The sequence below is a fragment of the Myotis daubentonii genome, chromosome 12 (genome assembly GCF_963259705.1).
Source record: "Myotis daubentonii chromosome 12, mMyoDau2.1, whole genome shotgun sequence".
NCBI lineage: Eukaryota > Metazoa > Chordata > Mammalia > Chiroptera > Vespertilionidae > Myotis > Myotis daubentonii.
The window spans coordinates 78,702,721-78,717,947 of record NC_081851.1 but is presented as its reverse complement, the minus strand read 5'-3'; the positions used below and the strand labels follow the sequence as shown (position 1 = coordinate 78,717,947).

Sequence of the window (15,227 nt, the reverse complement as noted above, 5' to 3'; positions counted from 1 at the left end):
TGAAGGGTTGTTTATTTGTCTATTCTATTTTTTTAAATCCTCACTCAAGAACATGCTTTCATCGATTTCAGAGAGAGGAAAGGAGAGGGAGAGAGAAACAGCAATGATGAGGGAGAATCATGGATCGGCTGCCTCCTGCGCGCCCCCCACTGGGTACCGAGGCCACAACCCGGGCCTGTGCCCTGACCGGGAACTGAACCCACGACCTCTCGGTCCACAGGACGGCACCCAACCAACCGAGCCACACGGGCCAGGGCTCCCAGGTAAGTGTCAGGGTCAGACTTGCTGTTGATCCCAGAGAAGCTAGTAAACGAGGAGCAGAAAGAACAGACGGAGAAGAGGAGACGTGAAGAATCAAGGACGCGGGCGGAACCCCAGCAGCCAGCCCCGGCGCCCTCACCAGCCCGGCTTCCTGTCTGCGCGGCTCTCACGGGTCCCAGCCCCCGAGCTTTGGCTTCTGAGTGACGACCTCGTGCCCCGGCAGAGCCGATGAGCTGACCTGGCCCTCCCCCCCCCGCCCCCCTCGGTCCCGTGAAGAACAGTGACCCACCTGCCAGCTGAGGTTGCTGGGCCGCGGGGCGCCCTCGTCCAGGCCCAGCGTGTTCAGCTCCTCGAAGCTGAAGTTGAGGGTGTAGGGGGCCTGGCCCGAGAGCTCGGTGTGCGGCAGCTCGTGGGGGGGCCTCCGCGCTGCCTCCCCCTGGGGCGCGGGGCCGCTGTGGCTCTCGCTGAGGAGGCGGAGGTCCTCCGCGGCCACCTGGTGCTCCGCGCTCCTCATGTCCAGCACCTGCAAGGACAAGGCCACTGAGCCACAGTCCGTGTCCAGAGCCCTCGCAGGACAAGTGCCACTCACATCCGCACCGACAAGGCACAGGTTAGAAGCATCAAAAATTACTTTAAAAATCAAACATAAAGTTATTCTACCGGAAATGAGAAGCACACGTCCTGCCAGTGAGTGGATTTCCAGGGAGCGTGTCCGTACCCGCTCACCTTCACTTGAACACTAAGAGGAGGAAGGTCGGGTCCTTGTATGTGATGTGACTATTTTAGTTTCAGGTTAACTGAAGAGCCAAACCAAAGGCAGCTGGGGCGTGGGAGCCGGGCTGGGCGCCGCCCCCCGAGAGAAAGCAGCTGTGATCAGGAACCACTGCAGGGGTGGGGGCGGGACGGGGGGGGGGCGGACCCCAGGGAGCGTGGGGCCCAGTCCAGCCTCAGGAGCAGGGGGATCAGAGCTGAGGGAGCAGCAAGGCCGGGGGCTCTGCTGAGCCTGCTGGACGGGGTCCTGGCCGAGGCAGGCGGGGCAGGTGGCCCAGGGGACGCTGGGAGTGAGGAGCGAATGGCCGAGGGCGATCAGACACGGAAGAGACATAAGGACTCTGGCTGTGAGGGCCGCAGGCCTGACCAGGACAGACCCGAGGCCACGGCCTGAGGCTTCAGACCTGACCAGAGGCAGGCCAAGGGGAAGCGGGAGCAGGAGGGGCCTCTCCCAGGTTCCCGGGAAAGGCCAGGGGCCACGCCACCGCGTGCTGTGTCCTGCCTCAGGGAGCACACAGGCGGGCCGACGGGCCAAACGCATTTTCCTGCTTTCTAAGCAGCCGCGGATGTATCTGTCTAGTCGAGACCACACTCCCTGGCACTAGCTTGATGCCGTGCGGTGAATATCAAGTATCTTACTGTGCTTCTAAAGAGATGCCAGTCTCCGAAATTCATGTTCATCTCCTTCTTCAGCTCGTCCATGTTGCACTGCGCCAGCACGCGCCCGTTGATGTTGGCCTGAGGACAAGGACGGAGGGAAGAGGTGTGACGGGCTCCGGGTCACTGGGGGGTCAGTGCTCCTACGCGCAGCACAGACAGGCCTAGGGACCAGGAGGCGTGGCCACCTGACTGAGGGAGCGGGGTGGGGGGGGGGTGGGGGGGGCGAACACCACGGCCGCGCGTCCTCACTCTCAAGCGAAACCACCTCTTCGGGGACAGGCCAGGGGCGGCCCCCCAGCTCTGTCCGCACCACCGCCCGCCAGGAGCAGCCGCAAAGCTCCTCTCTCCTCCAACCTGTCACACCCCAGCGTGCACAGCAGCTGCAGGAGGGACACGGCCGGGCAGTGCCGCCCGAGCTCTGTGCGAAGGAAGAGCCACGAGGCCCCCTCACACCTTTCTCAGCCACAGCAGGCGGCGCAGACACAGCCCCAGCCGCCCACGTGGGAAAGGACGACCGTCCCTTCACAGGCAGGTCTGACTCCCCACAGCCCTGAGCCACGGGCGGGAATGGCGGGATGCCCGCATCTGGAACTGACGCTGCCCGGTCTCCAAGTGAACCAGGCGGGGAAGGTGCACGGGAGCTGGGGCTGCGGCCGGGGCCCCGCCTCGGGAGGACGGCAGCGGGGCAGGGGCCAGCAGCTGCCGGGGGGGGGGGGGGGGGGGGGGGGGCGGGGGGGGCGGGGGCGGGGGGGGGGGCTTTGAGAGCCAGGCCTGCGGGTACGCGCTGAGCGGGGAGAAAGCCCCGCCCATGGGAGCATGTCAGCACGCAGGGTCCCGAGCTGCCCCGCCTGAGAGGACACCAGCCGGGCCCCGGCCGGGCCTGCCGCCACTGCCACAGCCCAGACCAGCCCGCGGCCGGCTCACAGGCTGGCCCTTCGCTGGGCGGAGGAGAGGGCCCAGCGGCACCGCGTTGCTCAGTCCCTGCAGGAGGGGCTCCCGGGCCGCACCCCTGAGGCTGGCTGCGCCTCTGACCGCTTCTCGCGGTGGAAAGGCCTCCGCAGCGGCTGCGGACGGAGCCCCGGGAACCGCAGGGCACAGACACGCGGCGGAGAGGAGGCCCGGGAAACACAGGGCACGGACACGCTGCGGAGAGGAGCCCCGGGAACCGCAGGGCACAGACACGCTGCGGAGAGGAGCCCCGGGAACCGCAGGGCACGGACACGCTGCGGAGAGGAGCCTCCTCCTGTGCCGGCCTAGCACACCCAGACCCGGGAGCTCTGTCCAACGGGACAGGACCCCAAGTCCTGCAGGACGTGGAAATGCGAATTCGGGGGAACCGAGAGCATGGCTGCCTTTCTCATGTTAAGTCACAGATAAACATGCAGAAGGGACATGTGGCAGCACAGGCCTCCCGGGTTCCGGGCTGCATGAGAAGCAGGAGCTAGTGCAGCCAAAGGCGGCCCTTTCGCCCTCGATCGGCCATTGAAAGTGACCCTGCCACGCAGCTCCCGCCTCCCACCACCCAGACCCCGAGGGACGAGGCACTGAGGGCACCGGCGGAGGCTGCGTGGGCAGCGCTGGTGCCCAGGTCCGTGCCCCCCACGCCCTCCCCCGGGCGGGCAGGGGCCTCACCTTGCGGATGGTGGCGCAGTACTGGGGCAGCATGCTCGGCTCCAGCCCCTCGATCTGCTTCAGCCGCTCGCACACGGCGTCCACGGTCATGGCGCTCAGCGACCCTGCGCCGGGGGCGGGGCCCGGCCCCTGGAACAGCGTGGAGAACACGTGTGAACGGAAGGCCCAGGAGGCTACACTGAAGCACCCGACGGAGTCGAGTGTTTTCAATGCAGGACGAGCTGGGAGGGCGTGTGGCTGGGGCAGGACCCGTGGCCGCCCTTCCCCTCGAGCAGCCTTTACAGTTTACAGCGCAGACACGCCTGCTCACACCCCAAGGGGAGCGTCCTGCAAACCAGCCCAGGCCGCCCTGCAGCAGGCGGGCGCTAAGGGAACTCGGGGGCAGTGACTGAGCCCAGATACAACCCAGGGAAGCCCGGGGGTGGTTTCAGAGGTAGCCAGGGCCTCCCCGTCTCTCAGACGGGCTCAGTAGTTTCAGATCCTGGCCGTCCCCAGGACTAAACTTCCCCCAAGAAGCTGTTCGATACCAGGTAGCTATAAGGCAGGTTCCTCTTTACACAAGTGAAAGTAGACACAATCCATTAAAACACGGTCTCCTTTCAAAGAAAAGTCAAAATAACAGTCATTCTGCAATTTACTTAGAACATTTTCTGAATGTGCAACAGACTACAGAGGATCTGCCTGGGGTCGACGACACAGGAGCCTCCGTGTTACAGGCATGGGCACTGAGGCCCGGAGTCACGGGATGAACAGCTGGTTCGTGGTACATTGGACCAGAACCCCAGCTTCTGGGTCTTACAGCTTCGACCTTCCCTGCTCTCGTTCTGAAGCGTTTAAAGAAACCAAAAGCACCACAGAGAGAAGACAAACCCACCAGCATGGAGGTTAATGTTCCAAACGACCTGTCCTGCCTCGCCTTCGGCCTCCTCTTACAATGAGACACGCCTGCTCCAGGAGAGGGAAGCGGACACCTCGCCTGCCTCCTCCAGCACCACCAGGACAAAGGCAGGTGTGACACAGCCACTCGCGGCATCAGCGCCCAGCCGGTGAGGACTATCTAACCTCAGCGCACAGCCTCACTCTGTTATGAACTGACGAGTAAAGCTGCACACACAGCGCACAGCACCTCGCCACTCCCCGCGCAGCCGGGGGACCAGACCCCGTGGCGCAGAGCCAGGCCGTCTCCGCGAGGCCACAGGCCGGAGGCAGGCCCGAAAACGTCTGGGCACTGATGACTTGGAAGACACTGCACCAAGCACGTCTATTCAGAGTTTATTCAGTTTACATTGAAAACGCCACAGTGTGCAGCCTGAGGTTCAACTGCTTCAAAAATACTAACAGCAAAACACGACTGCTTCGGTCATTTCGTCTTCACCTCTCTAGACAGCCCCTCAGCCTGGAGGCACACGCCTGCACTCAGTGGGAGCCCACCTCCGTGGGGACTGAAGTGCCTTCTGTAAGTTTATCGCTCGCTGCGGCCCACTGGTTAGCAGCATAGAATCCCAGGCACGTGACTGGATAGTAAGACATCGTCTACTCTCCTGCGTGCTCGGCCCGCAGCCCGGGCCCCTCGCCACAGGCCTGGACCCTGCCTCTCGCCTCCCCGGCCCCTCCCCTCAGGTGACCACCCTTCTCTCTGTGTCTGTTCACTAGCTTGTGCTGTTTGACATCCGCGTGAGTAAAACCACAGGTTCTTGTCTTTTTCCATCTGACACATTTCACTCCGCGTGATACTCTCAAGATCCACAAAATAGATCAAAGACTTAACGATAAGACCTGAAACAATAAAACACATAGAAAAAACATAGGCACTACACTTATGGACCTTGGTCTGAGAGAGGCTTTTGTGAACTTGACCCCAGAGGCAAGGGAAGTAAAAGGAAATAAATGAATGGGACTAGTTCAAACTAAAAGGCATCCGCACAGCAAAAACCAAAAAACATCAACAAAACAAAAAGCCAAGCCACCAAGGGGAGGAGGTATTAACAAACAAGTCCAATAGGGGCGAATGCCCAAACTACATCAAGGGCTCAGACAACCCAGTGACAACCGTGAAACCCGGTCACTGGCAGAGGACTACACAGATACTTCTCCAAGGAAGACACACAGATGGCCAACGGACATGAAAGCACGCCCGACACCACTAGTCACGAGGGAAACGCACAGGAAAGCACAGAGACCCCCGCCACGTGTTAGAACGCTGTTGGCCACAAGGGAGAAGAGGAAGGTGCTGGGAGGACGAGGAGCAAAGGACCCTCCCACTGCGGGGGCGGAAGGGGAACCAGCACGGGGGCTCCTCCAAGAAGTAAGAGCAGAACTGCCGCGTGACCCACACCCCCTCTGGGCATCTACCCGTGACCCACGCCCCCTCTGGGCATCTACCCGTGACCCACACCCCCTCTGGGCATCTACCCGTGACCCACGCCCCTCGGGGCATCTACCCGTGACCCACACCCCCTCTGGGCATCTACCCGTGACCCACACCCCCTCTGGGCATCTACCCGTGACCCACACCCCCTCTGGGCACCTACCCGTGACCCACACCCCCTCTGGGCATCTACCCGTGACCCACACCCCCTCGGGGCATCTACCCGTGACCCACACCCCCTCTGGGCATCTACCCGTGACCCACACCCCCTCTGGGCATCTACCCGTGACCCACACCCCCTCTGGGCATCTACCCGTGACCCACACCCCTCAGGGCATCTACCCGTGACCCACACCCCTCAGGGCATCTACCTGTGACCCACACCCCTCAGGGCATCTACCTGTGACCCACACCCCTCAGGGCATCTACCTGTGACCCACACCCCTCAGGGCATCTACCTGTGACCCACACCCCCTCTGGGCATCTACCCGTGACCCACACCCCTCAGGGCATCTACCCGTGACCCACACCCCTCAGGGCATCTACCTGTGACCCACACCCCTCAGGGCATCTACCCGTGACCCACACCCCTCAGGGCATCTACCTGTGACCCACACCCCTCAGGGCATCTACCTGTGACCCACACCCCCTCTGGGCATCTACCCGTGACCCACACCCCCTCTGGGCATCTACCCGTGACCCACACCCCCTCAGGGCATCTACCTGTGACCCACGCCCCCTCAGGGCATCTACCCGTGACCCACACCCCTCAGGGCATCTACCTGTGACCCACACCCCTCGGGGCATCTACCTGTGACCCACACCCCCTCTGGGCATCTACCCGTGACCCACGCCCCCTCAGGGCATCTACCCGTGACCCACACCCCTCAGGGCATCTACCTGTGACCCACACCCCTCAGGGCATCTACCTGTGACCCACACCCCCTCTGGGCATCTACCCGTGACCCACACCCCCTCTGGGCATCTACCCGTGACCCACACCCCCTCTGGGCATCTACCCGTGACCCACACCCCTCAGGGCATCTACCTGTGACCCACACCCCTCGGGGCATCTACCTGTGACCCACACCCCCTCTGGGCATCTACCCGTGACCCACGCCCCCTCAGGGCATCTACCCGTGACCCACACCCCTCAGGGCATCTACCTGTGACCCACACCCCCTCTGGGCATCTACCCGTGACCCACACCCCTCAGGGCATCTACCTGTGACCCACACCCCTCGGGGCATCTACCCGTGACCCACACCCCCTCTGGGCATCTACCCGTGACCCACGCCCCCTCAGGGCATCTACCCGTGACCCACACCCCTCAGGGCATCTACCTGTGACCCACACCCCCTCTGGGCATCTACCCGTGACCCACACCCCTCAGGGCATCTACCTGTGACCCACACCCCCTCTGGGCATCTACCCGTGACCCACACCCCTCAGGGCATCTACCCGTGACCCACACCCCCTCGGGGCATCTACCCGTGACCCACACCCCCTCTGGGCATCTACCCGTGACCCACACCCCTCAGGGCATCTACCTGTGACCCACACCCCCTCTGGGCATCTACCTGTGACCCACACCCCCTCTGGGCATCTACCCGTGACCCACACCCCTCAGGGCATCTACCCGTGACCCACACCCCCTCTGGGCATCTACCCGTGACCCACACCCCCTCAGGGCATCTACCCGTGACCCACACCCCTCAGGGCATCTACCTGTGACCCACACCCCCTCTGGGCATCTACCCGTGACCCACACCCCTCGGGGCATCTACCCGTGACCCACACCCCTCGGGGCATCTACCCGTGACCCACGCCCCCTCAGGGCATCTACCCGTGACCCACACCCCTCAGGGCATCTACCCGTGACCCACACCCCCTCTGGGCATCTACCCGTGACCCACACCCCTCGGGGCATCTACCCGTGACCCACACCCCTCAGGGCATCTACCCGTGACCCACACCCCCTCTGGGCATCTACCCGTGACCCACACCCCTCAGGGCATCTACCTGTGACCCACACCCCCTCTGGGCATCTACCCGTGACCCACACCCCTCGGGGCATCTACCCGTGACCCACGCCCCCTCAGGGCATCTACCCGTGACCCACACCCCTCAGGGCATCTACCCGTGACCCACACCCCTCAGGGCATCTACCTGTGACCCACGCCCCCTCAGGGCATCTACCCGTGACCCACACCCCTCAGGGCATCTACCCGTGACCCACACCCCTCAGGGCATCTACCTGTGACCCACACCCCTCGGGGCATCTACCCGTGACCCACACCCCCTCTGGGCATCTACCCGTGACCCACACCCCCTCTGGGCATCTACCCGTGACCCACACCCCCTCTGGGCATCTACCCGTGACCCACACCCCCTCTGGGCATCTACCCGTGACCCACGCCCCTCGGGGCATCTACCTGTGACCCACACCCCCTCTGGGCATCTACCCGTGACCCACACCCCCTCTGGGCATCTACCCGTGACCCACGCCCCCTCAGGGCATCTACCTGTGACCCACACCCCCTCTGGGCATCTACCCGTGACCCACGCCCCCTCAGGGCATCTACCTGTGACCCACACCCCCTCTGGGCATCTACCCGTGACCCACACCCCTCAGGGCATCTACCTGTGACCCACACCCCCTCTGGGCATCTACCCGTGACCCACACCCCCTCTGGGCATCTACCCGTGACCCACGCCCCCTCAGGGCATCTACCTGTGACCCACACCCCCTCTGGGCATCTACCCGTGACCCACACCCCTCAGGGCATCTACCCGTGACCCACACCCCTCAGGGCATCTACCTGTGACCCACACCCCCTCTGGGCATCTACCCGTGACCCACGCCCCCTCAGGGCATCTACCTGTGACCCACACCCCCTCAGGGCATCTACCCGTGACCCACGCCCCTCGGGGCATCTACCCGTGACCCACACCCCTCAGGGCATCTACCTGTGACCCACACCCCCTCTGGGCATCTACCCGTGACCCACACCCCTCAGGGCATCTACCTGTGACCCACACCCCCTCTGGGCATCTACCCGTGACCCACACCCCCTCTGGGCATCTACCCGTGACCCACACCCCTCGGGGCATCTACCCGTGACCCACGCCCCCTCAGGGCATCTACCCGTGACCCACACCCCTCAGGGCATCTACCCGTGACCCACACCCCTCAGGGCATCTACCTGTGACCCACACCCCTCGGGGCATCTACCCGTGACCCACACCCCCTCTGGGCATCTACCCGTGACCCACACCCCCTCTGGGCATCTACCCGTGACCCACACCCCCTCTGGGCATCTACCCGTGACCCACACCCCCTCTGGGCATCTACCCGTGACCCACGCCCCTCGGGGCATCTACCTGTGACCCACACCCCCTCTGGGCATCTACCCGTGACCCACGCCCCCTCAGGGCATCTACCTGTGACCCACACCCCTCGGGGCATCTACCTGTGACCCACACCCCCTCTGGGCATCTACCCGTGACCCACGCCCCTCGGGGCATCTACCCGTGACCCACACCCCTCAGGGCATCTACCTGTGACCCACACCCCCTCTGGGCATCTACCCGTGACCCACACCCCTCAGGGCATCTACCTGTGACCCACACCCCCTCTGGGCATCTACCCGTGACCCACACCCCCTCTGGGCATCTACCCGTGACCCACGCCCCCTCAGGGCATCTACCCGTGACCCACACCCCCTCTGGGCATCTACCCGTGACCCACACCCCCTCTGGGCATCTACCCGTGACCCACACCCCTCAGGGCATCTACCTGTGACCCACACCCCCTCTGGGCATCTACCCGTGACCCACACCCCCTCTGGGCATCTACCCGTGACCCACGCCCCCTCAGGGCATCTACCCGTGACCCACACCCCCTCTGGGCATCTACCCGTGACCCACACCCCTCAGGGCATCTACCTGTGACCCACACCCCTCAGGGCATCTACCCGTGACCCACACCCCCTCAGGGCATCTACCCGTGACCCACGCCCCCTCAGGGCATCTACCTGTGACCCACACCCCCTCTGGGCATCTACCTGTGACCCACACCCCCTCAGGGCATCTACCCGTGACCCACGCCCCCTCAGGGCATCTACCCGTGACCCACGCCCCTCGGGGCATCTACCCGTGACCCACACCCCCTCAGGGCATCTACCCGTGACCCACGCCCCCTCAGGGCATCTACCCGTGACCCACGCCCCTCGGGGCATCTACCCGTGACCCACACCCCCTCTGGGCATCTACCCGTGACCCACACCCCCTCTGGGCATCTACCCGTGACCCACGCCCCTCGGGGCATCTACCCGTGACCCACACCCCCTCTGGGCATCTACCCGTGACCCACACCCCCTCTGGGCATCTACCCGTGACCCACACCCCTCAGGGCATCTACCCGTGACCCACACCCCCTCTGGGCATCTACCCGTGACCCACACCCCCTCTGGGCATCTACCCGTGACCCACACCCCCTCTGGGCATCTACCCGTGACCCACACCCCCTCGGGGCATCTACCCGTGACCCACGCCCCCTCAGGGCATCTACCCGTGACCCACACCCCCTCGGGGCATCTACCTGAAACAGCCGAATACACTGATTTTTAAAGTTCTATGTGCCCCTCTGTTCACTGCAGCATTACGGACAGTAGCCAAGACACCATTTGTTGAAGAGACTTTCCTTTCTCTAGTGTATGTTTTTTGCTTCTTTGGTGAAAATTAGTTGCCCTGTAGCTCCCTCAAAGCTCTAGTCTGACGCAGTTATCTGTCGGCCGCGTGATCGGGAGCGAGGCAAGCTGTCAGTGAGTGAAGCCGCACAGTGCGCTTCGAGGAGGAGGAGGAGGAGGAGGAGGAGGAGGAGGAGGAGGAGGAGGAGGAGGCATCCCTGCAGGCCTTTCCTGTCAGGCTCACGGGTAACGAAATGAGTTTGGTGCCCAGTGAATCTCATAAAGGAGGGAGGAAGAGAACAAGTGTGGAAAAAGCAAACGCAACGACTTATCAGGGAAACACTCAGTAAGAAGCGGGTCGGTTACTGGGACACAGAACGGCAACACTCAGAGTTTATCGTGCGTCTTACTTGAAAATCGCCTGTTGTAAGTCAAGAACAGATCATTTCGGCACACGTCACAATTTCTTTTTAAAACATTTTCTAACACGAAAGATTGAATGCAAACGATGTTAGTTTGTTTAAACTGTTAAGTACAAATGTCAAAGTGCACACAAACTGAGATGTCTCCTGGCCAAAGTAATGTTAACAAAACAGACTGAAATCACCTTGGTGAGCACTAGAGCGTCAGCGTGTAAGTTAGGGCTACACGGACACAGCCTGGTGAAGGGGGAGGCAGCGGAGAGGCTTGGCTGGGGGGGTGCGTGCAGAGGCTGCGAGCAGCTGGTTAGTAAGAGGCCCCGGCGGAGCGGCCGGGCGAGCGCACAGCCCAGCAGGGAGGCGCCAGGCTGCGTCTAGCGGGCGAAGGAGAAGGAAGATCTCACTGAAAGTGTCGGTACCTGTCTCTGCGTGTTAAACCCACAGTCACACAGCTTCAGGGGAGAAATAAAACAGAATGAAGGACACGAGTGTAAAGCAAAACATCGATACAAGTATATATAATATAATAAACACAGGCAGCACCCTGTCCTCCCCCCCCACTCTCACAACCCTCCTCTACGCAGCACCAGCGAGGAGCACCCACCCCCACCCACCCCCGCAGTTCCGTTTCATTAACACGGCTTGGCAGCTTTTAAACTGCACACTCATTAGAATTTATATTCTATGAAAAGAAGAAATCGTTGGCCATACATTCAACAAAAAAACCAGGTAAATCAAATTTGTTATGAAAAGTCAATAATCCTACTACCTCCAAGTTTAAAGTTAATTGTTAAATATTCTGATTAAAAAATGCAATGATTTATTGCAGACCAATTTAACAAGATCTAAATACTTGGAATTCACATGATCACGTCATAAAATGAAATATTCTCTAGCTACACTGTAGTTAATGTTCAAAACCATACTTTTCAAATGTGTGTTTTGTTTCGTTAGGCATGAAGCACATACTGCACTAAAAAGATACCATTTAAAAAGAAAGGCCTTAACGGCCTCGCAGCTCAGGCCATCACCATCGGAGGGTGAAAGCCCTGCCAACTATGACTAGCAGAACTAGTCTGGTGATGGAGAGGTTGTTGTTTTCTTAAAATATGTTTTTATTGATTTGAGAGAGAAACATCGGTGAGAGAGGAACATCAACTGGCTGCCTCCTGTACGCCCCCTACTGGGGATCGAGCCCACAGCCTGGGCATGTGCCCTGACCAGGAAACGAACCCATGGCCTCTGGCGCACTGGACAATGCTCAACTCACTGAGCCACACTGGCCATGGCAATGATGGAGGTTTGAAAACTCTCATTCAAATCAGACACACTGCCATGAGCTATTTTTCTGTGCCGATGAGGTTGATGGTCAAGGTTCTTAAATGGTCACAATAATCCAGGGCTGACAGCCCCGACTCCCAGGTGATGGCAACAGGCCCAGCGAAGTCTCCCTCTCACGTCTTGTTTTTGGCTTAGCATCGACCTTATGATAAGGAGGCTCTTTACAAAGTGACTACGTGTATCTGTGGAGACTAGGAAACTATCAGAAGCGGTGCTGAGGGAGTCGGTTCACCACGAAGACCCAAACCGAAGAAAGCTATTGTTAGCTCCCCTGGCTGCAAAATGTCACTTCCTCTCGCACAGGGAGAGACAATAATTAGGTCAAAGCGACAGACGGGCTCAGCACCGCATTTTAAGGACAATGTTTTAAAACACAGAAGTAACGAACACCTGCCATGAGTGTGAGTTTGTTATTTTTTACTTTAACTGCGCTCTAACATTTCCACGATGTCACTACGACCCCCTCCCGCTCCCGTGACACTATCTCAGTCACGTCAGCCGAGGCGCTGCGCCCGCCTTACCCACGGCATCTGCGCCTGTCCCGTCCAAGGCTGCGCCTGGCAACGAGAGACAACGTCATTGGGACGTGATTTGCTCGGACGTCGCCAGGTCTAAGCCAGTGGTGGAAACAAAGCCGTCCACGGCTGAGGCCCATCTTTTTTCCTTTTCACCTGGGCACTGACTGGACTGTTCATGAAGACCAAGGCCTTGGTTTCTGACCCCTTTATTAACGAAGGGATGCACTGGCCGTGCCGGAGTTCCTCACACCCACACTGTGCTGTCCCTCGAGCTGACCGGTTACCCCCATGCCTCTCAGCGAGGTGGAGGGGTGACCCCGAGGAAGCTGGCGGAGGCTGGAAGAGGGACTCGTGGCCCTGAGAGCCGCTCCCTGCCCCGAGAGGAGGGCCTGGCAGGGGCCCGGCCGCAGTGCCCGCGACGCTGAAGCGAGGAGGATGACAGGCAGGGTCTAGAAACGCTGTCAGCCTTCCCGGGGGAAAGGCTGCTCCGGGAGACCCAGCTGCCCGCAAAGCGGAGACCTGAGTAAAACCGACCACAGTCCTCGCACAGCAGCCCTGAGACACCCCAACACGTGCCCGAGGAGCCCCGGGGGAGGCAGAGCCATGGAGGCCACTCCCCGGCGGGCGGGGCTGACGGGAGCACCGAGAAGAGCCCGGGGAAGCTCCCACGTGTTAGAGCACGTGGGGCACACAGATGCCACGGAGCCTCCAGACTCTAAGGAGGCAGCGCCTGACACCTCTGCGGCCAGATCAACAGACACAGGCCGAGCCCACTGAGCGGGCAGAGCCAGGGTTTAACCAGGGGCTTTAGTGCCCGTGTCTAGAACGCTCCATCAAAGCATTCGCTGTGGGCGGAATAACAATGACGACTAAGTATAAAGCGCCCGAGGCTGCGTGATGCTCACAGGGGACCCGGGAGGCAGGTGTGCGTGGCCCGGACGAGGAGGCTGAGCATCTGAGAGGCTGCGTGGTCTGTCCTGTGCTCACGGCAGCACCTGTTCCATTACAGACCTGACCACGGCGGACAGGCCCAGAGCCGCAGGAGCAGCGAAGGCAGCTGGCATGGGGGTCGGGCCGCGTGGGCTCCCCTCCCCCGGGCGCTCCCCGCCTGCACTGCTGGGGTGAGTCTCACAGAGCCCCGGGTGGTCCTCGGACCGTGGGCAGGACTGGCCGTGGGCACGCGTTCCAAGGACCCGCGAGAGGAAAGGCGGGTCCCGGGGGCCAGGCTCCTAGCTTTCCTGGTTTTATAACCCGGAGTCTGGTTTTTAATGAAGGTCTCAGGCCAAAAGGGCTCCTCTGCTTCCGCGGGGGGAGAAACGGGCCCTCCCGGCTGCGACCCGGAGTGTCTTGGTCCAGGGTCACTTCCGGCCGTCAGATCCGGCGGACGTTTGCTCTCCTATGAAAGTGGGGGAGCTAGCACGGAGGCCTGTATGTACACCCCACCGCTGCGGACCCCTGGCCTGTCTGCAGTTCACCTGACAAGTCCGTGGTGGCCTCACCAGATCCGCCCACGACAGTGACCCTGGCTGAGAACCACGGTCCGCCTGAGGGCCTGCTCGTCAGCTCATGAGCTCGTCAGGCGGCGGGTCGCCTCGGGGCCGCCTCTGCGGCACAGGCTGTGGCTGGCTAGCTCTTGACCATCCGCTCTCTTGGTGTCTGTTGTAAACTCATCGCTCTGTCTGTAATGACGATCTGTCAAAAACTGTGTGGCGCTCCTGACGCATCCGCCAGCATCTCTCGTCACCCAGTGATCCGCTGGAGGGACAGCTGAGCGAGCAGAGGGGCTCCGTCAGAGGCACAGGGTCCCCCCAGGACCGGAGACCCGGGGCCACGAGGCTAAACCTCTCAGGTCCGCTGCGTCTGCGCTGGCTCAGCGGTGCCGGCTGACAGTCCGCAGATGGCAGCCCCCCTACCCCCCATTTCCACCACTGCTTTTAGGTTGGCTTTGAACGAGTGTCTACTGCGACTAGGCTACAAAACACATCTACAGCTACTGTCATTGTTAATGTCTTAAAAGCAAAGAAGCTCGGTGAGTATCTGTTATTCACTAAGCGGGTCCCAAAGGGACCTTCCACGTGAGAGAGCAGCAGCAGCGGGTATCACTGCACACAGGCCCCGCCCGCCGGGACGCCCGGCCCTGTCCCGGGCTCCTTTCTGGACGAGCTCAGGAACTTCCTCGGAGCTCAGCGCACTCGCTGCCGCCTCCCCGGCCCTGAGGACCTGCGGGCACTAACTCCGCCTCTGTGCCCATCGTCAGCTCGGGACAGCTGTGTCCGCAGGGCTGCACGGCCACCGGAGGCCACGGTTTCTGACCTCCATCGGGTTGGGGAGGGCTTTGCCCAGAGAACGGCCCTGCATGCGTGGTCCTCGCACTGAAGGCCCTGGCGGAACTGACAGCCATTCTTGCCACGTGCAGTGACCACGGCCACAGGCTCCTCCAGCACCAAGTGGATGATGACGGCTCCTGTGCCTGTCACTCCTGGGTAACTGAAGTCACGCAGACGCTTCAGCTACATGTCAATGTTTTTAAAAGAATCATCAACCCCTCAATGAAAACACCAAAGCA

General features: G+C 61.4%; 1 protein-coding gene across 11 annotated transcripts in view; it reads right to left on the bottom strand.

Moving 5' to 3' along the window:
* Nucleotides 1-15,227, bottom strand: part of KIDINS220 (kinase D interacting substrate 220) — a 61,689-nt gene that overhangs the window by 3,731 nt on the left and 42,731 nt on the right. For 4 of the 11 annotated variants that reach the window (XR_009448046.1, XM_059660593.1, XM_059660596.1 and 1 more), the window contains 5 exons: nucleotides 12,665-12,700; nucleotides 11,222-11,254; nucleotides 3,325-3,453; nucleotides 1,672-1,770; nucleotides 551-784 (listed from right to left, as the gene is read on the bottom strand). Coding sequence is in view for 10 of the 11 variants with exons in the window: in XM_059660593.1 (XP_059516576.1) it covers nucleotides 551-784; nucleotides 1,672-1,770; nucleotides 3,325-3,453; nucleotides 11,222-11,254; nucleotides 12,665-12,700 (531 nt within the window). In the remaining variant the exon portion in view is untranslated. The remainder of the gene's footprint in view (nucleotides 1-550; nucleotides 785-1,671; nucleotides 1,771-3,324; nucleotides 3,454-11,221; nucleotides 11,255-12,664; nucleotides 12,701-15,227) is intronic. The other 7 variants (XM_059660600.1, XM_059660602.1, XM_059660601.1 and 4 more) reach the window with 3 other exon arrangements.